This window comes from Phalacrocorax aristotelis, chromosome 5 (assembly GCF_949628215.1).
Source record: "Phalacrocorax aristotelis chromosome 5, bGulAri2.1, whole genome shotgun sequence".
Taxonomy (NCBI): Eukaryota; Metazoa; Chordata; class Aves; order Suliformes; family Phalacrocoracidae; genus Phalacrocorax; species Phalacrocorax aristotelis.
The window spans coordinates 31,867,460-31,894,949 of NC_134280.1; the positions used below are offsets into that span (position 1 = coordinate 31,867,460).

The 27,490-nt window shown below is 42.7% G+C and overlaps 1 protein-coding gene across 4 annotated transcripts in view; it reads left to right on the forward strand.

The window, feature by feature from the left end:
• The window catches only part of SATB2 (SATB homeobox 2), a 137,462-nt gene that overhangs the window by 74,466 nt on the left and 35,506 nt on the right, over window positions 1–27,490 (forward strand). For all 4 annotated transcript variants that reach the window (XM_075093862.1, XM_075093861.1, XM_075093859.1 and 1 more), the window contains exons 7-9: window positions 7,083–7,555; window positions 21,066–21,278; window positions 25,978–26,133. In XM_075093862.1, coding sequence (XP_074949963.1) covers window positions 7,083–7,555; window positions 21,066–21,278; window positions 25,978–26,133 — 842 coding nt within the window. The remainder of the gene's footprint in view (window positions 1–7,082; window positions 7,556–21,065; window positions 21,279–25,977; window positions 26,134–27,490) is intronic.

The window sequence follows — 27,490 nt, forward strand, 5'->3', positions numbered from 1 at the left end:
CCCTGATGTTAAGTGCCAGTTTGGGGGATTTGTGCATGTGCATTGTTAAGAAACAGTTTATCTACTGCAGTGTGTTCCAGGGGCTTTATGACTTGTGGCCTTCTTGGCTATTCCTCTCTGTAAAGAGAATTAAAACAGACCCTTTGGGGGTTTGTGTTTGTTTGGTGGGTTTTTTTGGTGTTTTTTTTTTTTTAAATTAAGCTTAACTTTTATCTAAAGTAAATGCATATATGAATTTCATCTTTGCAGAATGTCTTTCATGTCTTCTGGCTGTTTTGGAGTAATGGCTCTCACTCTTAATAGTATATGTGTCGTGGCTGAAGGGTATGTGCAGTCTGCTGAATGCCATCTCGTGTGTGTGTGTGTGTGGCTGGAGCTGCAGCCAGTGCTGCTTTAGGGAACATGTGTCTTTACAACACAGCTGGAAACCTTTCTGTAGGAAACTGCCTATCCACTTGTCCTGTGGCTTGCCCCTCCCATGTGGTGACATTATACCTTTTAAAATTAAGAGTTGCTGACCAAACCTGCTTAAATAATGTAACTCAACTTTATGGTTTTAAAACATCTCCTGTTTCAAACAGTGCTTTTCTCAGTGAGGACCAGTTGTGTGCTGAGGCTGGGACTCCTGTCCAGCCACTTTTGAATTCTTAGTAAAGAATGGTCATCTTAATTTTCTAAAAAGCAAACACTTTTTTTTTTAAAATCTGCAGAATTAAAAAATGAATTTTCCTTCATATTTAAAAAAATATTTTTGTGTGCTACCAAACAGTGACATGTTAGCTCAAAAGAAAGGAATTTTTAGAAAGTAATCATTAGTGGAGATTAGATTGGAATGGAAGGAACACCTGAAGCTTAGGTACAGGTGTAATCTTTCCTGGTGTGAAAGCTGTAATGTGGCTGTCTGTGATCCCATGAATTTCACAGAATACATAACTCTGGGGGCAGGGTTGTGTTCTGTTCACTCAAAGTATCTGAAAAGTTTGTATGGCTGCCTTAATGATGTTTGTGTTCTGCCTCATTGCTTTCACCATCTCTGATGTTATGAGTCAGGAAGGGATGTGTATGTTTCTTCTGGAGGAATTGCACAATCGACTGGGTATTCTGGGAGGTTTGCACCTCCCTGTTGAGGTGCCCACAAAAGGTTAGTACTTAAATAGCAGGACAGACTTCTGTCACAGTAGTTTGACAGGAAGGGAGATATTTTTATGTCAGATGAGAACATCAGTCCACCTAAGCCAGTACTCTCTGTGTTTCTGTCAGATAGTTCTGAGTAATGTTTGCCCTGCTTCTCCTTTTCCATTTCACCTGACGAATATTCATGCATTAGACCAGGTGGTCACTAAAGCACCTTCAACATAATGCTGTTCTCTGCCAGATGGCTCTGGCATGTCCTGTCTACAGACAATGTTAACATGATGATGGTGAACTGAGTTCATACTTCTGTGTGCCCTCTTGAACCTGTACAGTAACTCTAAAATATATAAAAGTAAGATCATGGGTTAAATTCTTCTCTTCTGACAAGCACCTTTGGAAGCAGTGTGATCCAGGGACAGCCCATGGGAAGAATATGACTTACTATTTTTAAGCAGAACTGACAGAAAATATGTTAGGATCTCTATGTCCCAAGGGACTTGGATCTAGTCTTTAGGACAAGGGAAGGAGGAGGTCAGCTGCACAGAGTCAGCAATGTTAGTACACTCTGCTCAGTTCACCTGAAACTGATGCTAATCAAAGGCCCATTTTTAATTATGGTTCTTCTAAATAAAAAAAATAGTGATTTGTGCTTTGGTGGGAACAGAACGATTTGCAACACAACGAAGAACAGACAATGGCCTTTCCTGTCTGTTTTCCATTAGGCTTGGATAAAGGCCGTTGCTACCCACAGCCAGCAGCCAAACAATTTCTGTATGTGCTCTATAGCTATTTTGAGGTTATTTGGTATCCTGCAGGAGTAGAGGAAGGGAAAGATTTTAAAAGTTACAACTTCTTATCAAGTCTGTCTCTCCAGTCAACCTGCTTTTTCTCCAGTCCTGACTGCAGGAACAAATGGCCCAGGCAGAGATCAGACAGTGAATAAAGTTGGTGAATGACTTTGGGTAAATACAAAGATTAGATATTGAACGAAAATGAGACTCCTCAGACCAGCCCTTTGCACTGAAGTGGTTAAGTGGGCTGTGATTAAAATAAATAAGTAATTATCCTAATTACAGATGAAAAGATACAGAATTACCACTTTAAAAGCACCTTCTGTGCTCTGGAGTGGTTCTGTTATTTACAAAGTGGTAGTTCGTAATTATGTAGCATAAGCAAGAGGGCACCCTCTTGGTGTAGTGCAGCAGCCCTGTCTCTCTGAGGCGGAGGGTGTGCCAGAGAGTGCTTTGTCCCCCAAGCACAGCTCCAAAGTTCAGGTCTTGCTCCAGTGAGTAGGATGGTGCTAAGCCAGGAGAAATTGTGGGAACCTTTCTATCTCAAGCTGAGTTCAGGGCACACTACAGTTCACAGAGCTCTCCCTGCTTGGCCATGACCACCACTGGTAATAGCTTTTATGATCACTAGGTTTTAAATAATAAAACAAAGAAGCAAACTCTGAAGCACTGGAGAACAGCCCTGGGTGGTGACATCCCATCACAATTGAAGCATGGCAATTCTGCCGCCTAGTAACTTATTACAAAACGTTTCTTTACCAGCCTCTTCCTACTCTGGGGCAAAGTGCCTATATGCCCGTGGGACTGAAAAGTTCAGGACTCGCTGGGTCATGGGTGCTGGTGGGTCCTCGGTGCAGTGCAGTGCTGGGAGACGTGTTATGCTTTTGCTCTCCCTGCCGCATCCGTTACTGTGCATAGGAATTTGGGTTCCAGTGCTGTCAGTCAATTTAGTGTCACTCATAAGCCCTAAATGCCCCGCAGGCTGTTTGTCAGAATGTTCCTATTAACAACTCAGTGAAAATAAAGAGTGAGGGGAAGGGAAGGTGGAGAATTAAATCTGATCTTAAATCTTTTGAGCTGGTTTTATTTCAAATGGAAAGTTGCATGCAGACCATCCCAAGCTATTGTGCTGTGGACTGCGTCAGCTACTTGACTGTGCAAGGAAGATTTGGGTAGAAGTTAAGAGGAAGGGGAAGGGTGCACTGGATTCCTTTTGTGCTGTAGCCAGGAAGTTTCTAACTCGGTATGGAGTTGAAATACATTGACACACACGTGGTAATCATTATAAGAAGAGAAAGGGACATTGAAATATGACAATTTGCTGCTCCCATTCTGGGGATTATGTTGGTTTCTGACTGTCTTGTAGAGGTAGTGACATGTTGTAGGGGAGATATAGGAAAATTAAGGGCAGATGCTATCCTGGAGCACTCTGAGAGCTGCTTGCTCAACTTAGCACAGTACCTGTTGTCCAGACACCTTGTATCTGCCTACCTAGTGTATGGCTTCAGAAGGGTGGGTAGCTCTGAAGTACGGGAGTACCATTTTTCTTGGATTACAAGAGCTTTTCAAGCAAAGAGCTGCAGAAGCATATACCAGGCAGTGCGATGCAGGGAGAAAACAGAAATGCTGCCATGTCTTTTGCTGTGGTCACACCACAGGTGGAGGTGGGTAACCGCCTCCTGGACCAGCTTTTGTTGAACTAGCACAGGCATCGCTAGCAGAGGAAGTTTATCAGCAGTACTTGAATGTAGGCAGGACATGTCTATGGAGCCCTTTCCTTCCCAGTTTAAGGCCCTGCTGCTCTGTCTTCACTGCTTTGTATTCCAATATATTCAAGTACCAGCCAGTTCATACAGGACTATGAGAGCTATAAATGTATCCCCAGTTTGAGTGGAGCAACAGCAAACAAGGGAAGGATAAGGGAAAGACTGTAATGGGGTAGGAACATGGAAGATGGAGGATGCAATCGGAAAAACCCTGTCTCAGGAAGATTGGAGGCAGAACATTGGTGTCACGGCAGCTTTGTGGCTTCTGTATCCCTTTTTTTCTTGGAGTGTTGCTGGCAAGCTGGCCTGCCTCCCAGGGCAGTGCCAGTCTCCATCTTGGGGTAGTCTCAGGCTTGCTCCTGTCCAGCTCTGCAGAGCCCTACCAAGGAACAACAGAGAATCTGATATGGGCAATGTGTTAGAGAAGGAGAGAGTCTTGAGGAGTTGAGTAATGCACATTTTTTCCATCCAGCGTAACTGTTAATGGTAACCTTTTATTATTGAAGTGGTTGAAGTGACTAGAATCTGGTTTGTTTATTGGGAGTATGTGCATGGCAGTATATTCTAATGTGATTGAAAAAGTAAACTGATAATAAAGGAAAAATACACCTAGGAAGGCAAGTCAGGTGATGTCTCTGTGTAATTGTAATTCCAAGTAGCACTGCTGAGATTAACAGCCTGGCAGCCTTTTCATCTTAAACTTTATTTTTATAGGGGTTTATAACTTGGCACTAAAGTCAGGAGTGGGTGGAAACTTGGCAAATGTGGTTCAGCCCAGAAAGTGAATGTTATTTATATTTATTTCTCACCAAGTTTTCAAAAACACTTGGTTACTGTTTTTGTGTTCTAACAAGTAGTAATTTGTTGGTTTCGGTGACTTATTCTCTGTGTGTTTCTTAAACTACAAAATAGTTCAGAATTTGTTTCAGCTCTTCTGAAACTCCTAGTAGAAGGACTCTAGATTTCCAGGGGCGTAAATGGAGACCAAAAGTAGTTCTTACTGTATTTTCTTTTAGCAGGATGCTCCAAGTATTTCCTGTACACCGAGCAACATCTTTATTGTATTTACTTCAGATTAATTCCTAATTCCAAAAGTGCAGTAGCTACTTGGCAATACTTTTGGTTTTGCTGGCAATTGTGTATATTTAATGGCATTACTCAGGTGCACGCTTATCGCAGAGAGGCTGAGAAGGCAATATTTAGTGTGTCCATGTGGGCACTGAATCATCCATGTCACAGGACGTGGTCTGAGGCTGAGGTAAAGCAGCACTTCTTCACTGCTCCCCTGCCTACATATGACATATCAATGCCAGGTCTGTCCTTGGTATTAACACGGCTCGTATTTCATACTTCACAGTGATTTCATGTCTGTTCCTGAAGCCAGAGACTAGCAGTGTAGAGCCTTCTTTACCTGATTTTCAGGGAGGCCTATTGAACATTGTGAGGAGCGACATTTGGATAGGGATTTCCGATATTCTCAGCAAGCTGAAATACTGCGTTATGTCTCTGGCAGGCTGAGAGTAACGTAGCAAAATGGTCATTTGCTGACAATAGTGTTTGTGTATTGCACGTATTGCATTACATTTCATAGTTGAAATATACTGCTCAAATAAGCACTTATTTAGAAAATCAGTTGGGTTGAGACATTGGCTCTTGTGGAAAAATTGAATTAATAATTTCCTTAGAAATTATTTTAAAAGTTTTTTTAAAAGTAATTATTTTATAGAAGGTTAAAGATGTGGGCTTCTCCTTTAAAAGAATGGGAAGAATGAGTTAAAATTTCCTACAAGAAAATCCTGGATACTAATTCACCTAGTTGTAAAATTCAGTACTTGTGATGTTCTGGAATGACAGCTCTAAGAATAGTAACTATGTGTGTTTCTGTGTGTTTAGGGCATGACTCCCTCACCAGTGAGAATTCAACCCTCTCTGTCTGAGATTAACTCTGGAAGGTGAAAAGAGCTGTCTTTCTATTTAGAAGGAAACACAGAAAGTCATCAGTAAACTGTCATCCTGAGTATTAACTGTGTAAAGCTTCAAAGCTTATCTAGATTAAGTTTTAAGAAACAGTTCAAAGCCTTGTACAGTTGTTAATCATTAGACAAGTTATAATGGTATTATGGCATTTATGAAATAAATCCTATCTTGTTACTTGCTGAGAGCAATGTGAGGGTGAGGTAGTAGTTTTCTAGTTGTATGATATGCATCCCTGAATGCTTTTCTATCAGATCAATATAAAAATGCCTATCCGATCTCATGTTGCAAGGCTCATGGAATCTGCAACCTACTGTAAAATGACTTCTGATTACTTAAAATTATCCAAGTGATAGTAATATTTATATAGTTATAAAACTTTATTTCCTATTTCGAATACTACTTTTAGAGGAAATTTAGCTTTGTAATTTGCACACCTAGTTTTGCAGTTACCTGAAAAGATATTGCAGTATTGCTGACCTGAGATATTTTAAAGGGGCAATATGTGTCTGTATATAAAAATACAGTATATGCATTTGGTTTGTAGTGTTTAATATTTTGTAGTAGGGTGTCACTTAAAGATCATGGGTCTTTGTTGTGCTAAACAAAGTTTGGGGTTTTTTTTGTTTGATTTTGTTTTGGGGGTTTTTTTGTTTTTTTTTTTTTTAAATGAGAGTGAGGCCACTTTCTTTAAAGTGAACATTCATGCAGAGATGCTTTGAGGTTTCCAGACAGACTTATAGTGGTGAGGATTTAGATATAGGAACTATTGTTTTAAAATTCTCTTAGGTGTGCATCACATGGTCTTGTAGCATGCTGTCACGCAAGCAGCTTGATTCTGCTGTAATGCATCTAGGTGAATTGACATTACCAGATAACTTTATCCATGCACAATGCAAGGTAGAGTTTGTGTTGGAAAAGCTATAGTTGCTGAGTTTGTAATGAGAAGCTGTTCCATGAGCTGCATGGGGAATAGCCTGGTTTCCATTGGGTTTGTGTGAGTGGATACAAATTTGGGTTTATTTCCTTCACCTAAATGCCAGTGATTCTGAAACATTCATGCCTTTTAAAAGTTACTCAATTTGGTGACAGGTTCACAAGTTAGTGACAGCGTGAGTGGAAATGTCCAAGCTTGTTTATTTAGGAAATGAAGCTGGAGAGGATACCTGGTACCGATTTGATAAGGATCCTTCCTGAGCAGTGGGTGACACCTGAGAAGTCCAAAAGAATGTTAATTCTTGTTGTTTTTACTTTGTGCTGCTTTTGCTTATGTTTCTGTGAAGCTTTTATGCAAGTGTAGTTTTGCAAACTAAAGCGGGTGCTGTTCTGTACAGTCACCTGCAGTAACCCTTACTCTAACAGTCCTCATGTGAGTGCAAACTGAAATGACAGCAAACTAATTTTTCTCTTTTAACAGTGGAAAGAGTGGAAAGAGAAAACCTTTCAGACTATTGTGTTCTTGGTCAACGTCCCATGCACTTACCAAATATCAACCAGCTGGCAACCTTGGGAAAAACTAACGAACAGTCTCCTCATGGCCAAATTCACCACAGTACTCCAATCCGAAACCAAGTGCCAACGATGCAGACAATGATAAACCCTGGGCTCCTGTCTCCTCAGCTCAGTCCACAACTGGTGAGGCAGCAGATAGCAATGGCCCATCTGATAAACCAACAGATTGCTGTCAGCCGGCTACTGGCTCACCAGCATCCACAAGCTATCAACCAGCAGTTCTTGAATCATCCACCCATTCCTAGAGCTGTCAAACCAGAGCCATCAAATTCATCGGTGGAAGTCTCTCCAGATATTTACCAGCAAGTCAGAGATGAGCTGAAGAGAGCCAGTGTGTCTCAAGCTGTCTTTGCAAGAGTAGCATTCAACCGCACACAGGTATCCATTTCCATTCTATAACCAAGAAGTGCTGAGGGGGCAAAGTTGTGGCTCTTATGGGGCTATATGGTTGTTACAGACTGAGGCAGGAGGTGTGCCATAGAAACAGGTCAAACCACCCTCTGTTCCCCCAGTCTCTTTGTCAGGATTGAACAACAACATTTCTACCTGGAACAGCTGTTCGTTTGCATTTGCTCACTCCTGTGCTGTTACCTGAGCTTTGTTCTTTAGCAGTAATTCTGCTCATGTGAGTTCTTACCCGAGTTCCTTTCTGTGGCTATAAACTTCCACATCTGCCCCTGCCTGATGGCCACAAAGAGGTAACAAGAGACTGAGTCAGAGGTGTTTTTGGGCTTCTGTCACTTCCACAATTCCTTCCTGTGGTACAGCTACTGCCACAACTAGTGTCAGAGGCTACTGCCACAAGACATGTAGAAGACAAGTGTGCAGAAGCCTAAAGACTAACTGCTGGGAAAGATGTCACTGCTGGGAAAGATGTCTGCTATTTGCAGCAGATCACATCTGACACAGGTTTTCTCACTCGCCTGATGTAGATGTTGAAATGATTGCATGATGCCATCGGCTTAAGCTTAGCACCTGGAGTACCCAGGATCAATGTGTCTTCAGAAAGACAAGCCATTTACATTTATCCTGCTGGCAGATACCATTCAAGGCATTCAAAGTATGATCTCTCAGTTGTGATACTCTGTAACAAGGCTAAAGAAATGGAAAGTGGCTTCATATTTAATATTGGTACAAATTTCTTTTGTGCAATTAGAGTTGGTCTTTGAGGTAAGCTTTACCAGCAAGAGAAAACAAGGGCCACGTGTGTGTGTGTGTCTCCTGGAGGTTTGTCCCTTGCCCCATACAGTGCCTTTGTCTGTTCTCCTGGATTAATGATTTTCTTTGGCACTGCCATTTTGGAAATGCCATGTTATGAGGGAACTAATTAAAGTATGGAGCGCGTTTTTATTACTTCCCTTCTTCCATTAAATTCATAAGATGGCTGCACTCAGGAAAAACATTCACTTCCAATCAATGTGACTTTGAGTTCTGGGGTTAGCCTTGAGGATATCAAATGAAAACTGCATAGGAACGTATGAGTATTTCCTCTTTAAAATGCTGCTTTTAATTTGGAAAAGCTTTTCATCCCTCTGGGATCATAACCCGTTGTATATAAAGCCTGGTATAACCAAGGTAGATAGTATTGACAGAATGACATATTCTGAACTTGATCGAGAGGTCAGCAGTAACGTTACCAGTGAGGATTTTGCCACCGTCACTGAACATGAAGCTCTGCTTTAGCCAGATTGGGAGAGCTGGGTTGGTAATGCCCAAGTCTGCCATTAAACCACAAGCTCAGCCCCCAATAAGAAAGCTGTCGTACCACTTGTGTGTTAAATGGACAGTTCTGCTATAGTGTTTAAAAGGAGGCAAGGTTTTGTTTCTGTGTGTCTAGGAAACCCCAGGCCTTGCATATCACTGACCATACATTGCAGATTTACTTTCTAGGACAGCAGGGAAAAGGCAAGCATGTGCGAGAGACTGCTCTGGCCTTTCCTTAGCAGTGGCACAGCACTGCATCTGCCTGTGGTGTTTATTAGCAGCCACAGTAGAGATTTCACCACACTCTTGACAGATAATCTGAAATCTGGACTAAATCAGCTGCAGTATGGTTCGGGGTCTGGGGTAAGAGGTTTTTTTGTTTGTGGGTTTTTTTAATTTTTTTTTTTTCTCCTTTCTTTTTACACCACCTGCAGTGTTCTGGCATAGATCTAGTGGTTTTAGGATGCTAAACAGGTCTTTGGGTGAAATGTCATTTCTTCCCAACCTCAGTAGGTCCTGGCTGTGGGCCAGTCACACCTGACAGCGTTTTCAAATGCCCTTTTTGACTTAGGACACAGGTATGTAATCATTCAGACTGGACACTCATTGGGATCACAGACCTGAGCGGACATGCCAAGGTAATGTGCTTTGAGAAGGCGCCAGGCACCTTTCCTGGGCAGGACTGCACCTGAAAATGGGATGTGATGCTCTCGTCGTGGACCAGTTTCCATTTGAGTTCAGTATATAAAATGAGGTCCGTAATTCAGGGTACTAGTATCACTGGTTTTGTCGGTCCTCCTGTCCTCCTGCTGACATTTGTCTTAGGATGCACTAACTTCTCTAGCTTTTCTTAAAAAAAAAATCTTCCAGATTTTGATCACTCCAAGATATCAGACACATGATTTTATATAAAAGGAAAGAAATTACCTACTACTTAGCCCTCCATCGTAAGTAATGCGATATACTATGCAGCCCATGACACTGATTCCAGAGCAGGCAAGTGGATTTTATATATAGTGCATCATGTCTCTAGGAGCAATCACTGTAGAAAAAGAGCATAGATATATGTTTATGCTTCCCTGTCCTCAGCTTTTAATTCCAACTCAAATCAATCTCCCCTCACATCAGGGACCGTTTGAGGTATTAAGAAAGCAGTCAGCCTCGTGCTGCATAGTAGAATGTGTGGGATGTCCCCACACACCTGTGGTGGAGAAGCAAGCATTTGAAATGGAAGTTCAAGTCTGCTCTCACCGCCTTGCATTACCCCTGCTGCCTCAAGGGATCCTCTCCTTGGGAGGTGCAGAGACCACGTGCCTTTCTCTCTGGAAATGTTTGGGTTTGTTGCATTTCACAGGAAGTGCCAGCCTTAGGAACTGGAGGTCTATTGTTTCTCATGGTGTAGGCGCTGCATGCCAGCTAGCTAATAATTGTATTAATCACTGCATTATGAGGCACTGCTTTATTTTCCTTCATGGTAGCTCTGTGGTGCATATTAGCCTATAATTAAGTAAAGCTTCATGAAATATGTAGTGAGGCTTGTTTAATAGATAAACTATTCTCTAATTTATTTTAAAGTCCAATGACCTACATACTCAATGCTGAAAAAACCCTCTTACCAACATTATTTATCCCCTGAGACCTTCCATCTGAGCAAATCTGTTAAATGAAGTAGAGGAAGCTTTGATCCAAACTAGGCTAAATCCATTGGAACAAATGGCTGACACATGTATATATGCATGTGTGTGTGGGAAGGGGGACGTGAGGAGGGTCAGAATAAGGAGAGGTGCAACTGTATGGTTTGTGAAACATCCAAATCTTCCTCTTAAAGTTGGAAATTCATGGCTTAAGACAAGAACATTTGCTTATACCTGTGGCCATGTTGTCTGCACACATGAAAACAAAGCTCTTCAGGCTCTGTGCATTCCCTGGGGCACAGTGCTCCCACTGAGGTCCCACTCTGAGATGGGGACTGAACATCAGGCAGCTTCATACCTGCTGTGCGCATGGGAGAGCTGCACCGGGTGTTTGGCTAAGAGGTGGCCCAGGTTATGTTAACCATGAGGAGGGTTTCTTTCAAACAGAAAGTTCCAAAGTGAACATTTTCAGATTTATTTGAAATTGGGTATGAAGAACCCTCAAAGTACATATGACTGATTTTTAGTAAATGCCTTGGGCTAACCTCTGCCCTTCTTTTTATTTTATCTTTAGAGAGTCAGTGTCACAATTTTAATTCACCTACTGTGGAATCTAAATGGCTGTTTATTCAGCAAACAGGTAAGGTAGAAGAGAGTTCTCAGACCCACCGAGGCAATATAGTTGTTGAAGGTGGTTTTAATGATGCGGTTTCCAATGAGTAGGAAATTCCTACACAACCTTCAAAACATTTAAAATGGTGGTGCACACTACCATGTTTGTCTAATATGGTGTTGCCTATGACCTGCTCAGCAATGATAAGAATGGTGTATGTTGGAAAGACACCCTCTTAGACTCTATGTAGCCTGCCTTTCTCTTGCGGCAGCCGGCAGCGCTGCAGTTTTTAAATCCAGGTATGGTCGTCTCCTGTGGACTGCAGCGGGTCACTGTTCAGCCTTGTCAAGAAGGAGGTATAGCCCAAGGAGTAGAGCCGCAGCTGTTCTGCCCTGTTCCAGGAGCCCCGTTGAGATGGGTGCAATGCAGGCAGAGAGGACGACCCACAAGGGATGTTTATATTCCTGGCCCTATGCTTAGCTGGCCACCGTTTCCCTCCCTCCAAGGCAACCAGGGGGCCCACTGGCTCTTACAGGGAAGAGTGGATCAACGGAGTGGAGAAACCATGACTAAGGTGGTTAGCAGTATTGCTGGGGCAGGAGGTTCAGTTTCTTGCTTATGTAATTGCATCATTTGTGCCCAAGTTCTTCATGGCCAAGATCCTTGGCCTTGGGTCCCTTTGGCAGCTCTGCTGGCCTGTGACCTGTAGGTTGGAAATTTGCAGGCTCCTTGATTTTGATGTGTTACTGACTGAAAGAGTTTGTTCCCTTTGTTTGGACTGCTGCTATGAACTAATAGCTCACTAATGGAAAGCTAGGCATCCTTGTCTCTGGGTCTTAAAAACTGCGTGCAAGAGTGTGAGTGGGTTTGAATGGAAGGCAGAGAGCTATATGAGGCCCATCAAACACTTGAGAGTTACATGGTCATATCTGGTATCTTTATTTTAAAATGGATGGCATCTTCATGAAGCATTTTGACATGCAGCCAAGTGTAAACTGAGGTTGCTATTAAAACAGTCATTAGTGAAAGCTTTGCTTTCTGTAAGACTCTGGCACTTTTTGATCATATAAAACCATTGAATCAGAAACATCTGATTAATACTGCAAATCCACAGGAGAAGCATAACTGTCAGAGGCAGAGCAGATGCACCTCGCACTTGGAATTGCCCTGTGCACAGTTTTAAAAGCAGTCAAAGCTTTGAAAAGGCCAGAGTGAAGGAAGTGCCTGCAAGATACAGGCTGCAGAGGGTGAGAAGGTTTTAATGCACAGGGGGAGCAGCTGTCCCTCACTGGCCTCAAACACTGCAGTAAAATCAAAGGGGCTGTCAGTGCAGGTTGGAATTCTCAAAAAATTCCTACCTGGCTGAAGCATGTATCATCTTTAAATCAGGATAACTTCTAGAAGCTCTAAAATCATGAGCACCCTTCAGGTTGGCCAGCCGAGCTACTGTGAAATGGGAGACAGGACAAGGGACTACTGGCCAAAGCTGTTACCAAGGCTGTGGACTTCCTCCTGGAGGAGAATACACACATGGATTTTGGCTATTCTCAGGGCAGAGTCCTCCCTCTTGCACTCTAGTGTCTCCTAATACAGCATTCCAGTTGCAACCAAAAGGTTGTAATAACCAAAGCTTGCGTATCACATGTTGTAATGTGTTGAGAAATGGGGAAATTGTGATGGTTACAGAAGAAAGAGGACTATTTTAAAGGAAATGCATGAAATTGCTCTCTCGGATTTACGTTGTCCTTTTCTGGAAAGTTTTTCTCACAAATCTGGAGGTGCTGAAGTGATCTGTCCTCTTCAAAATCCTAGCAGGAAAATAGGTCATTTGAATCCTTCTTTGCATAAGGAGAACAAACACACTTTCCTTCCTCTCCCTACTTGCTTAGCATGCCTCTTTACTGCAGGCTCATGGAGTTTCAGTCAGGACAGTCGGTCAGGCTGTTTGTAAGAGTCCAAGCGGTCTAAATCACTGGATCAGTGAACTGCTGCTCTCTTCCTTGGGAATGCCGAGTGGTCTGCAAAGCCTATAGATTGAATGAGTATTTCTGTTGGTATCTTCCTTTTTTTTTAAAGCATCTTTTTTTTTTTTTTCTTTTGCCAATATTTTGACATAATAGCCAAAACTAGTAAAATGTTTGGGCGAGTGGCCAGTTCTTGTTTTACTGAGCAGCCTCAGAAACTGGAAATATCAGTGAACCTGAGGCTTTTTGAATTAAAGAGTTGTGGTGCCAGATAGAAAGACTGCTGGATAGAAACACCAGCCATCTTCAGGATGGTTGTAACTCTCTTCCCAAAGAGCACTGCTCCTTCCCTCCCGCCCTGAGTAGCTCCAGGTGAGGAGCATTGGCTTTCCAGCCTGCAGGCTTTCCTGCCTTCCTAGGCAGCACTTACCCAGCTCAGCTACTGCCCGGGTTAGCTGGTGCCTAACCATGCCTCTTTGGATTAAATTAACAGGTCAGGGAGGAGGAAACTTTACCAGCCTCAGATGTAGTGAAATTTATAATTAAATAAACTAAACTGATCCACATTGTTCAAGGGACTGGGTTGCACCTTGGCTGCAGGAGTGGGTTGAGGCATAGGGAAACCCAGGATTGATGCTGGATGGTGCCTTAGCTTCTGGTGTGACCATGGGCAAGTTGGGGCTCCTGCAACAAGGAAGGGGGAAACAACACTTCTGTGGCGTGCAAAGGTGTTACTCCTCAGTTATAGAGGGGCTGGGGTCTCTGAGGCCAGGAGTGTGGCTGGTAAGGAAGCTCCAAAGAAAGGCTTTGGAGGCAGGCAAGGAGGGAGGGAGGTGGTGACTCCTTATTTATGTCTAATTCTGCTTTCTTTGGTGAAATTCCCCCAAACTGAAGTGGGACCAGAAAGGGTCCTCTAAGATGAGACATATGGTAGTTTGTTGAGATAACTAACTCTTCTACCTCCTCTTGCTTGTGAGCAATCCTGGACAGAATTCATTTTGCAAATAGTTTTCCCTTTACCTTAAGTGAGAAGAAGACAAGGAGCTTTAATTCTCTGCCTGATATCTAGTGAGACAGTCATGCTGCTATGGTGTCTGCCCCATTGTGCACAGACTTTCAATTAGGAAGGGTTCTGGTTTTGGTTTTGCGGGGGGGGGGAGAGAATTTTTGTTGTTTTTTTCCCCATAGAAAACTCTCTCTTATTGCATGAAATCCTTTCATGCTGCCTGCTTGTTTTATTCTTGTGTGTCATGTGGCACAAGCAGCGTTCTGTTGTACTCACAGGAAAGAAGGCAGTCTGTAAGGGAAGTGCTTAATTTAATAAATCGCAGATTTTTGGTACATGGGATATTTGTTCCAACAGTGGGTTTTGCACTGCCCAAAATTTCAGTTTCAATTAACTTAATTGTATTCAATAGTCTGAATGAAAAGATCTTAAGTAGCATGTGAGTCAGGCTTTCAGAATGTGTGCTCGTAGGAGGCGACTGCTGCCTGCTCAGCTGATGCACAGGAGTCCTGAGCCTTGGAAGCAAATGCACTGATATACAGAGTGTGCACGAGCTGTGTGTCTTGCTCATTTTCCGGCATATTTCAGTACAAAGGTTTAACATGTATGTCTCATAAATGGTGGCACTTTGTGGCTGCAGGTGGTCGGTCTTTCTCTGCTTCGTTTTCCCTATGCTTCCACATTCAGCTCCACATGCACATCCTGTCTTCCCTCATAAAAAGAGATGCCATAATAAAAAAGGGGCTTTATTAAACTAATGCAATAAAGGCATTTTCTTTGAGGATTTAAACACTTCATTTTTAATAATAAAAATCAAATTGTCATTGTTGCACCCTGTATAAGTTTTATTCAAATCAGCCTCTAAATGCTTCGTGCCTAAGCAGCTCTCTCCTGAGATGTATGTATTTTAGCATTAGTTAAATGAGTTTTAAGAATGAGGCTCATACTCTGGCTGTAGGCTGTGAATCTAGAGATTAGGAGATTTCTTTTAAATGAGGGACTGACATTTAGCTACACTGAAGGGTACTGGGAGACAGCTGGTCTCCCATTTACACCGATGGAAAACCAGTCAAAGTCCTTTGAGTTCTCAAGTTGATATGAACTGACACGAATGTGGGACCGCCTGTTTTGTCCATGGAGACAGAAGAGCTGGTCAGGGAATAAGGGTGCAAGCACAGTTTTGCTCAATGGAAACGGTGACAGGATGGATATAAAGGTGCTTGGTTTGGCTAACCACTCAAAAATTTACACTGGTTATCTAAAGCAATTTTTCTCAGCAAAACTGGACTGGACACATCACGAGGACAAGCATTTCTAAGAGACTTCCAGCACTTCTGCTTTGTATCCTAGCTGGAATTTGGAAGAGATGCAAGGGAACGGAAACAAAGCAACGAGCGGTTGAAAATGAGCTTGTGTCCTGAGAAGCTTGAAAGTACTTCATATAGAGGTTCTTGTCGAGTGCTGTATACTTAGAGGCAAAGAGAAGTATTTTTAGAATTGTTGAATGTATCTTATTCAGCCCAGAAGACAATATTGAAGATGGGAACTGGAGTAATGCAGAGAGGCGAAGAGATGTCATGGTAAAAGCCTGCCTTGATGTGAGAAAAACACAGCAGGTGGAGTCGCTTTATTTCCTTGAAGTGTTGTGAGAAGTTAGTGCTTCTGCTGCAGAGCTCCTCCGGCTGACCTTACTCCTCTAGCTTTCAATTGCAAGTAGCAATCAATTTTAAATATAAATGGTCATTTTAGCTGGCAAAACCAGGTTTGTTGTTGTATGCTGAATGTACGATTTCAGTGTAGTTCAGTAGGAATGAGTAGCTAACCAGGGGTTCCCTGAGTGCTGCCTTCAGTGCTGGAAATAGGCCTTGTGTGCTTAACTGGGATGCTGAGAGGGGGCAGATTGACATCACTGATGTTGAAGATTCAGATGTTGAATTTGAATAAATCCCTACATTTTCTGATCCTGATCCGAGTTGCATGTATAGCTGATGGGAAGCAGAATAGCTTTTCTATTGAGACTGTCAGTTACAAGTACTGGGCTTAAAGTACTTGGAGCTTTAAGTACTACAGGAACAATATTTTTCTAGTATTTCAGCATTTCTCTGTTGCTTTTGGCAATAGCTGCAGTATGGAGAGACACAAATAAACTGAAAGTATGAAAAAAGTGTTATGCTTTTTTAGTCCTTCATATATATAAGCTCCTTATACAGAACGTAAAAACTGAGGTTTAGCACATTACTTGAGTTTATTTGAGTTTTCACCTTGGCCAGCGTTTCAATTGTTTTGAACCTTTTTAACCTTAGTGCCTGCTCTTGTAGACACATTGCTGAGGTCTGTATGAGAGGGAGCAGAGCCCCCATCCGAGTCATTGGACCTGATGCGTGTGAGGTCCTGGCCGTGCTTGCAAGTCTCCTGCTGCCTAACAGCCCTCATCCTCCTCTGTTCCCAGGACATCGGTGCCTGGGCTGCACTCCAGCATGACCTCCTCACCCCCATCCAGATAGCTTTTGAAAAGCTCTGGTTGCAACACTGCCCTATGTTTGGTCACTGATAGTGCAGTCCGCTGTCCCACTGAGATCTCATTTACACCCTTTCCAGGCTCAAGCCAAAGCGTTTTGGGAAGAGGGCAAAAAGGCTTTGCTTGCCTTCTGTGGGCTTTGGTTAAGCCTTTGGGTTGGCCTTGATGGCTAGTCAATTGGTCCTTGGGATGTAGGAGTTGGTCTGAATAACATTTGCTCTACATTGTACGGCATTGTCTGTCAGAAGTTGCTTAAAAAAAAATTTCTAGCCCATGAGGTTTGGGTTGTTCATCCTGAAAATTCTGTACTTAATAAAAATAAAAGAAGTTAACTCACAAATGGGGATTCATAGAACGAGTGCAAAGCAAACCCCCAGGACAATGACTTTTCTGGCTTGGTTTTGAAGGACTAGATTTCGGCTAGTTCAAAAAAATACCGTCAAAATTACTCCTACCTTAAATAGCTCCAATGACTTTTTTTATTTTGATTGGACATTTACTCATTTTTTCCACCTCTGGTTATTATTTTTTAAAGTCAATTATGGTTTCAGTGTGTAATTTAAAAAATGGTGCAAGTTCCAAGCATAAACCAAACTGTGCCTGTGCAGAGTCCTTGTCTCGGGGTGAGTGCACACCTTGTTCATGAACATGGCCTGTGTGGGCATTAAACTTTTAATCAGTTGCCTCTTCAGCAGCTGCCTTAAAAATGATGCACACGGGTAGAAAAGCGAAGATATTATCAAGCTACATATCCTAAAATGTATCCTGAGAACTGTGTTTGGCATACAAGATCTGTTTGGCTATTTAAAATCGGTTTGAGACTTTCTAGTCCCTGAGGATCTTCTGCTGGATTGCAGAGTTGGTTACCCTGCAAACTGCCAATTTTTTTTTTTTAATATGTGAGATGTAAGTAATTTGGAATGAGCTAATTTAGCCAATGGAATTTTATAACAAATGTACGAATGCTGTGGGTTTCCCTCCCTCACCCTCTCCAGCAGAAACATAATTTGCAGAAATGAAAACAGTCCCTGGCTGGCTTTAGGGTTTTCTCAAAAATAGAAACAGTAGGGTTTGTCTGGCTGGGCCAGTTTCCTCACCACACACCTGGTGTATATCACTTTAAAAAATACATTATGCCTCATTAAATTACAATTAAATGAAATCATGATCATTTGTTTTTCTGGAAGGAAGATGTTTTGCATATTGAAAGCCTAATTTGTTGCAGGTGACAAAAAGGCTGAACAGATTATTTAATATCACTTTATTTTTTATAATGTTGCTCACTGGTTAGTTTGCGTATACTTCAGTAGCTCAGAATTATATTACTGTAAATGTTATTGCTCTCAAGATACTTTATTTTATTGTCCTACCCTATCACTCAGCTATCTAGCCACTGTTGTTTACCAGCGTTGTTTATCTTCAGTTGCAGGAGGACATGAGATTTTTCCCTCTGAGTCAGTTTTCTTATTATTTGTCCTGCTGTTTACATGGTTCATAAGCTGCCAAAGCACTTGGAGGAGCAGCAGAAAAATAATCTTTGCAACCAGGCTTTCCACCTGTGGGCCTGGAGTGGGGCATGGGGGAGCAGGGCTTGCCCCCTCCGAGGGGCTGCCTCTGTCACGGTGCTGGGGGAGGGAGATAGTCCCTCTCCCTGGGGCTGGTGCCTGCACTGGGAGGTGAGGCTCCTGCTGGCTTTACAGCCTGGTGATTGAGCAGCGGTGCAAAATATTGCTATGTCCCTGTATCAGAGGTAAGAAGCAAAAGGTGCAGGCTATGGTTCAAAACCACTGCATCTACCCTGTGATAAGCTGTTTCTGGTGATGAATCAGAGACTCCAAGCACAAGAGTTGGTATCTCAGGGAGTGAGATACCTTTTAGTGCCATGGCCAAGTCACTTGTACCTGTAAGCCTCTTGATTTACATAGGAAGTCAATGACTGCACTGAAAGGTAATTGCTGGCATGCTTTCACATATGTTTCTGCTCTCAATTTTGAAATTGGACCATAAATTTAGCCAGGCTAAGATGGGGGGAGAAGCAGCTGTCTTGGAGTCAGCTCCAGTAGCTTTCAGGTACCTTTCTTTCAAGCTAAAACCATTAATTTTTGAAGTTGATCTTTTATTTAAAAAAAAAAAAAGTAGTTATGTATCCTTTAAAAGACCCAGGAAATTAAGAATTTAGAGAATCTGTGGAACTGATGTTCCATTTATTTACTGCATTTGGAGAATTTTCCACTGACTGTAAGGGAAAATTATAATAGGGACTTGATGTATTGATCTTGGAATCGTTCAAGTCATGGCTTCAAGCTTCTGTAATGTCCTTTTTTGGTTATTCTCCCTCAGCCTGTGAGCCTGGCAAACTTTGCAAAGCTTTCCAAAATGTCCCTAGCTTCTCTGAGGGGTGGTAAACCCTGAGGTAGAAGCCAGGTATGAGCATGCAGTTGTTTTGAGGCTGCAGAGAATACCAGAGGCCAGCCCAGGGCCAGCCCAGCACTGCACCTTCTTCAAACATTTTCCCAGTGTAGATCTTTTTCACCAGTTGGCTTCTCTCTTCGATCCCATTTCTGACTGGAGGGTCCCACCATGGCTCTATTCCCAGCTCCAGTCCTTCTGGTAACTACTCTGATAATTGCAGGAAAATGTAATTGGGAATCTCTTAGCTTGATTAGATGAGGAACTAAGAAGAGGAAGCTGTGTACAGCCTACCTTCAGGTTGTGTGTGGACTTTGTTTTGAGCACTTCTGGTGTAAACACTGCTGAAGTAGAGCTTTCATGTATGTGTTTAAATGTAGGTGTTTAATAGCAGCAGATAAATGCAGATACAGATATGTTGTTTGCTGGTCTGTTGCTTTTGTCAGGAAGTCTGGTAAATAAGATCAGTATATACTAAAAATGTTGGCATTTGGTTAATTGGCCAACTCTAGTGGCAGTGTTTTAGCATGGCTTTTTTGAGGAGACTCTGATGTGGAAGAAATAAGACTAAATATTACAGGGTTTTGACTACGTGGTTGTTTTCTAGTAACATTTTTCTTACAAGAAAGGAGTAAGCCTTGACTATACTCATGAGGCAGCTTGCCTTGGTCATGGCTGTAAAGTAACTGCAAAATGCTCATGTCAACAGTGACAGCTAAATCGTGTCTGGGGCACTGTGCTGTCCCGCTGCACACGTGGTTGCTGAACATTGCTCCTCTCACAGCAGTAGGTCGAGGTTGAGCCCTCCAAGCTCCAGCTGGGATTTCACATGGCTTCTGTGGCCAGAGTTCCTGGGAGCAGCAGTGCAGAGAGCCTCTGGGTCGTGGCAGGGAGAAGGGTATTCGACTGCTCAAGAAAACACTGGCAGAATAACCTTTTAAAATAAAAAGCCGTCGACTGTCATTTCTTATAAGTAGTCTTGATGGGCAGAAATGATCCCTCTGGGCTTCTTTGCACGTTTAAACATCTATAGTCCGGGAAATCGCTATTACTATTTTTTGGAGTGAAATACCCATTTGTGACATGTTGGATGCGAGGGGGTGCCTGTGGGAAGCTGGTGGCACACGGTGTATCCCGGTAATTTCTGTAGGCCCTGATGCAGGCTTGTGTGTTGTGCCTTTAAGTTCTAGATAATCTGTGGAACTGCTGAGTGCATGCGGTTATGCATAACTTCAATTTCATCATTAGATTTAAGCCTCTTTTAATAACACTTTCATCTCTCCAACTCTTTCCTCTGCCCCACCCCGCCCCCACCCCCCTTTTTTTTTCTTTTTTTCTTTTGGAAGTGCTGTGCTGGTTACCTCCCGGAATAATAATGGCTTTTGTGAAAAACTGGATTAATATGGTGTTCATTCATGGTTGCAATGTGAAGCCTGTGGTATTTTAAAATGAGGCATGAAAGAATGGGTTAAATCCATAAAGCTAGATTCTAAGGCTTTATGATTGCTCCATTTTTCTCCTCTCAGAAATGACTGTCCGAACCATAACGAACGGACTGTAGCAACAGAAAGCAGCCAAACGTTTTTCTTTATAAACCTCCTGCACTGTTTAAATGTCAAAACTAAATTTACCAACCTTGGCAGATTTGTCAAAGATGAACAGAACTGCCAAGTGTTCCCAGCTTCTAGTAAAAAGAGAGAGAGATATCTAACAAGCTCCTAAAATATTTGCAGCAAGCACCTGGTGGTAACTGCAATTTCTTCTACCCAGTGCACCTACCTTCATATCCAGCATCTCCATACTCAGAAGCTTATTACAGTGCCAGAATAGGACAGTCCCAAAATAAACCCCAGCCCCCAGAAGACAAACACTCTCCTACAAAATATCCCCTCTGGGAGAGCCCATGAGATTCTGCTGTAGGTTCTCAGTATTGCAACCCAGCTGGTTACACTAAAGAAATTTTTAAAAAAAGAAAACAAAACCAAAAAACAACACATGACTGGACTTTTTTTTATTTTTATTTTTATTTTTTTGAACCAGGGCTTGTTGTCAGAGATCCTGCGTAAAGAAGAAGACCCTAGGACAGCTTCCCAGTCCCTCCTGGTAAACTTAAGGGCAATGCAGAATTTCCTCAATTTGCCTGACTCGGAGCGGGATCGTATCTATCAGGATGAGAGAGAGAGAAGTATGAACCCCAATGTGAGCATGGTGTCTTCAGCTGCCAGCAGCCCAAGCTCCTCCAGAACCCCCCAGGTAAGATGCGATCCCTCGTTACCTGTTTGTTGTGTGGATTAGTCCATGGAAGGAGTTCCTCTTCACCCTTCCCATGTCTTTTGCTCCCCTCACCCTGGTGTGTTGTGGAAGTCTTTTGTAAGGTTTTGGAGTGGCTGTTAAGAGACATTTCCTGGATTTCAGCACGACATTGTGATGATGATTCTAGCTTTAATCAATGCCATAAATGCAAAAAAGTATGTAACATTAGTGCCTGAAAGACTGCGTGTGGACATTACATACAGGATGTTGATATATGTCCACTAAATGGCTACTATAGAATATATTATAGAAAGATATTATAGAAAGACAGTGCACATAACTTTTCATCTGTGTCTGTTACATTCTGCAGAACACAGAGGAAATTTCTGGGCTTGTGGAGAGCTTCATAAATGTTGCAATAAAAAGCGTGTGGCGAACAGAGGTCGGCAGTGAATTGGATAGGCATTGCTAGAAATCAGTGCACTCTGTATGCTGGATAGGAAATCATAGTCCTTGAGTTAGAGGTTTACATGAGCAATTATTTGAAGTACAGAAAGTAGAGGTGGGCAGGGTGCTGGGAAGGAAGACGATGCTTTACAGCTCCAAACCAGCTGTCATCTCATTGACTTAACTGCACGTGTTTATTAATGTGCTGTTGCCGCCCACTTCCCTGGGTAGGTTGTTCTTTTGCACTAAGAAAGAACACACTACACTGTGATAGCCATCCCCCCTTTTATTGGACTGCTTGCAGTCCCAGACATATACTCTGAAAAAGCAAGGGTGATTGCACAGAGATGATGATTAACTCCTGTCATGACATTTGCTTAACCTGAGTTTGAAATTTCTAACTGTGCAGACACGGCAGGTCAGTTCTAGCACTTCTCTTGATCTTTAGTAAGTGGGCCTGTATAACCTTCCTGGTTCGGTGCTTTCACAGTCCTGTAGATGGCAAAGTCTTGGGCTGTGTTAGCTCTGCTTATAGTAGTATTACTGAGAGCTTCTCATATTGAATTCTGTGGCCACAGCTGCTAAAAATAAGTAAGTATTGGCAGGGGGAGGTAGTTTTACATGCAAATTGATCATCCTTAAGGAAGGTATGTTGATTTTGTAGAAACTGTTGAGCTTGTTCAGTTTAACCCTGGCATTTGGGTGTACTTCACCGCAATACGTGACGTAAAGAACTTTTCACTGAAAGCAAGTGTATCCTGCCAAGCCAAATTTGATGCTGAATTTTTATTAAGTGGGAAACTCATTGTAAAATTCTTATCTTTTTTATTTACCTTTCAGGGAAAATAAAATTATAAAGGGAACTATTTTAATGTTTAAGTAGTGTATCCACTTTCTGCATTTATATTTATTCATTAAAGAATTATATTTATTGCAATAGATCTCATAACTAAAATCAAAAAACAGAAGGAAATGGAGAGGTTAGATGCAATCCAGTGAGAATAAAAATTGGATCTGTTGCCCCATCTCATTCCTCTGTCGAAGTACAACATTTTTGCCACGTTCTAGCTGTGGCTAGAACATGGGAACATTATTTAAAATAATGGAAATTTTGCCTGCCTTTTTAAGAGCTAAGTGTTGCTAGAAAACCGTACCCTCGAAGTATGAGGCATCCTTGCCTTATTTCAGCTTGAAGAATCAAGTAGAATATTGTGAGGTTTTTAATGAGCGGAAACAACAACCCAAGGTTTGTGTACCCAGTGCTCACCTGCTGGATAACAGTTCCCCAGCCCTCAGAGGTCCAGTACCAGTCAGCACAGGTGCTGTTTTGACAACTTGGACACCTCTGCAAATGAGGCTGCTTCCCAGCTCCTGGGCAGGCAGCACGGCTACTGTGCTTCCCCATATGCCTAGTATTAGTTCTGATGAGACAAATGCCATCCTCACGTGCAGCACAGCGATTCCCGGCAGCATCGCCTCCTCAAGGAGGTATGTTACCTACCCCACAGCAGGGTGCTTTGGGGCAGCAGTGGTAGAAGCTGTACCGTCCTTTCAAGATTTGTGTTAGGGTGCTGGAGAAGTTGATAGAATGGCATTTGGAAATGTGGTTTCCATAGATACCAATCTCCTGCGGCAATACTTCTGGGAACGATGTTTGAGTGCACTGGGTAGGAGGAGAGCACTGGTGGATACCTGTGGAAGTGCTGGTGCAGGGGCAGTTGCACAAGGCAGGTGTAAGGACATGCAGAGTAACCCGGCTTGGCTGTCCCTCGCTGTGAGCTGGCCCCAAGCCCCCCTCGTGGGGTGTCCCCTGCTCAGGACCTGCCCCAAGGCAAGAATAATAGATTGATCCAGCAAACATGCGAGTGCTGTGGGGAAGAGGCTCTCAGCTGTTCGGGGTTATTGCATGCACGTGGAAGACCAGCAGTAATGGCTGGGTTTCAGTGCTCTGGCACTGTGGTTGCAAACATTTCTTTTTCTTTTTTCCCCCACTGTTTGCAATGAGACATTTCAGTAATAGCAAAATCCTTCCTAATATCAAGACCAGTTTTGAATCTAGGCCTCTAACATAAAATTGTTTTATTGACAGTGATATTTTGGTTTGGTACTTGCCCTACCTATTTGGGTGGATAAATAAAAAATGGCCCAGCTTCCAGGGTGTGTTAGGGCAGTCCTTTTCTGACATGTGGCTGTGGAGCTAGCAGTGTAGAAGACCCATGCAAGATGGAGCTGTATTTTAAATCTTTCTTTTAGATGCTAATTTTGTTCTTCTCAGGATCTCAGGCCTCCAGAATGGCCTTTGAGGCTGTGGTGACCTCGGCTGCTGCTCTAGCCAAAGGCTCCAGTGACTGGGAAGGCAGTTTTTTATACCCCACGAAGCACTGCAGGGCCTTTGGTAAAATTAAGCACCACCGAATGAGTCCTGACAGACTTGGACAGTCCTCTTCCATCCCATGATCTCTTTGTTGTTTTCTTATGTTTCCCACAATTCTCCTAACTCTCATCTATCTGTGAACATTGAAAATTAGAGTGTGGTGTCCCTGTCAGTCCGTCCGTCAGGCTGTACTCTGCATGTGGATGGCGGTGGGTTTAGCACTGGCCTCCCAAGGCACAGGCAGCTGCAGTTTGCCCCAGCTGCCCCCACCTGAACACAGGGAGCTAGTCTTAGCAGGAGCAGGAAAATCTTAGGCCCTTTATACGTGGGTCCTGCCTACGACAGTCAGGGAACAAGCCTAGAGGAGTGCCTGCTGAGCTTGGGGAGTAGGAAAGGGAGGAGATACAGGTTGGTTAAAGCTTTATCTGGAAGCAGTAGAAAAAGTGATTAAACTAGATTGTTGTCTGATTGGATTTTGGCTCCGTTGTTAACGTGGCCTTTGGTACAAAAAAGATGTTAGGGAGAGGGAGATTTGGAGGACAGCAAAACAGAAGTTCAGAAGGTTTGGTTTTGCCTAGTTAACCTTCCCATTAACAAATAGGCTTTTGGGCATGTCTGCCTAGTTAAAAATTAACATTAGATGTACTCTAGCGGGCTTCAACTCTGGAGCAAAACCAGGAGCCAGCTGAAAAGGTTTATAATTGGGCCAAATATCTGAATGTCACCAGGGTTTATGGAAGGTTTGGATCTATTGGGAAGTGTGAGCTTTGCCACCTAGGTTGTTTTGCTTCTTAAGACCTTTACATCTCAAGAGAAAACAGAGATTTTATATCAATAACCTATGTATTTCCCTTAAAAAGTGTAAGGGGTACGGTGATCAGCAGTGGTATCTCTCCTCTTCGAGCTCAGGAAAGCAAATGAGATCTGTCTCTCCAAGGGGCTGCTGGTGCCGGGAGCGCTCAGCGAGCATCGCACCACCCTCGCCTGCCAGTGCGTTCTGGAGACTGCCACGGCTGAGGGGCTTTAAAATAAAAGTCTTGTAGCAGCCTGCTGATCTGTATTGATAGAAGCCTTGTAGGGGTAATCCAGCCTGGAGAAAGTACTGGCAGTGTGCGTTATTGTCCTTCATTTGTCACAGAAGCTGATGGGAAATCATTCAATTAAAAGGAGTGCAGCAGAATACACAAAATCTCAATATGAGTTTAGGAGAATGAGGGCAGCACATCAAAGGCATGCCAAAGCCCAGCTTTATGAAATGATTCTTTTTTTTTTTTTTTTTTTTTTTTTTTTCATTTCCACTGATTTCCTAGGTGAAATTAGGTGACTGTCTGGCTAGCATAATGATGATAAGGCTGGGAAACCATACATACTCAAATGACATACGTATAGTTTTAATAAAGGATGAGGGAGACTTGAGGGAGTGCATTAAATTGAGTAATAATTTATTATTTAGAGACCTCTACCCATTTACTCATTTTTTCTGGGAGAATTGCCTCTTCCTCCAAGGTGTAGACCATTTTTAGAGAGGGGGGAGAAGGTAGAGGCTGGTGCCTGTGGCGCAGTAGCTAGCTGGCAAAGCCAACTTCAGCAACTGCCTGCAGCCGAGTGCCCCAGCTACCTATCCTGTTGTTGAGCTGCTCAGTAAACATGCTGGGAGAGAGAGAGGGGAAGAGTTGACAGGGCCTTGCATGTCCTATAGGAATGCACTGCAATTATTTCCAATCACAATTAACCTGATTAGAATAATGGACAGGAAGTGTCCCTCTGTAGCTAATGCAGTTTGGCATCAGCTGACTGAAATCCTTTGATAATTTCTGCACAGATGGCTGGGCTGAAAGCAGTACTTTTTTAATTATTATTTTCATGGTCTCTTGGTAGGCCAAAACCTCGACACCAACAACAGACCTCCCCATTAAGGCGGACGGCGCCAACGTCAACATCACAGCTGCCATTTATGACGAGATCCAACAGGAGATGAAAAGGGCCAAGGTATCTCAAGCTCTGTTTGCCAAAGTGGCTGCCAATAAAAGTCAGGTGAGTGGTAGAGGGAATTTTGTTGTTGCGGGGCTTTTTGGGGTTTTGTTTTTAAAGCAGGCTTTGGGGTTGAACTAGATCCATCTCCTCCTCCCACGAATAAAAATACATCTGTTCCTACAATAATAATAATCTTCATCTCTGGGGAACCTGTCGTGTTTTTGGCTTTTGCCTGCTTAAGTGGTTTCCTTTTCCCTTTTAGAATAGGCTGAGGAAAAGATCAGCTCACAGCCAAGCTTCTTTTCCCCTTTTGTACGAACATACATGTCTCTGCCCACTTGTGGTGTATAGCTTACACCTCTGATAGTGGGACAAGGACCTTTCAAAATGATGGTATCCTTCTCATTTGGCAGGTAAAGAAATTGTTTTCTTAAGTGACTAACTGTGGGAAGGCAATGGGAAACAGCATATTAGGCAGGTGTTTCCCTTTTTTTTGCATGTTGTATGTGCTGCAATATGGTATTGCCATGTGTATAATTCACATCAGATCCAATCATTTTTACAAAAAGCATGAGAAGACACTGTAGTGAGTTCTTCTGGATTAATTTCCACCTTGGGTGTGAAAAATACATGTGGGCAAACCTAGGTCAGGGTGAAGTTCCTGAAGAGAATCCATTAATTTAAAAATTTCATCCAACTCTTTAAAAAAATATAATGCACCAGAAGGGATTTTGCAGAAAGGAGGACAGACAGAATTTTTTGTAGGAAGGGCAGCAAGTGGATGGGAGGCTGTTGGAAGGAATCGTTTGCTCAGTGAAAAGGGCTGCTTCTGATACTGGATGAAATTACTCAGTTGTGCTAGGAGAGGGCATCAATATGCACACAAAAATGCCCAAATGTGTCTTGTGACAATGAGAGAGGGGGATAGAAATACCTAGGTGCATGCACTCAGCAAAATACATACTTTCTTTTCCTCTGTGCAGGGAAACAACATTGTCATCATTAAAGTAAAGTAAGAGGTTGAAAGGCATAGAAACAAAGCATCAAAGGCTATCAAAGCACGTGGGAGAGCCTTACCCTTGTTACAGGTATTTGTGGCCTGGCACATGGAGGTCTGCTTCATTTTTCGTTCCTCATTTAATCATTAATTTTGATTGCCTTTTGCTTTCTCTTGTCAGGGTATAGGGGTTACAGTCCACAGCCCCTTTACTCCCCAACAAAATCCCAGGCACAGTATGAAATACATAAAACGAAAATACCATGGAACCCTCTTAAACTGTTAAATGCATAAAAATCTCATGTACCACATGGCAAAATATAATGAGAACTGGAGCTGTTAAACGAATAAAGCTGTTAAAAGCATAATGCCACTTGGCACAACTACTGTGCATTTAACGGTTTTCCACTGTGTAATAAA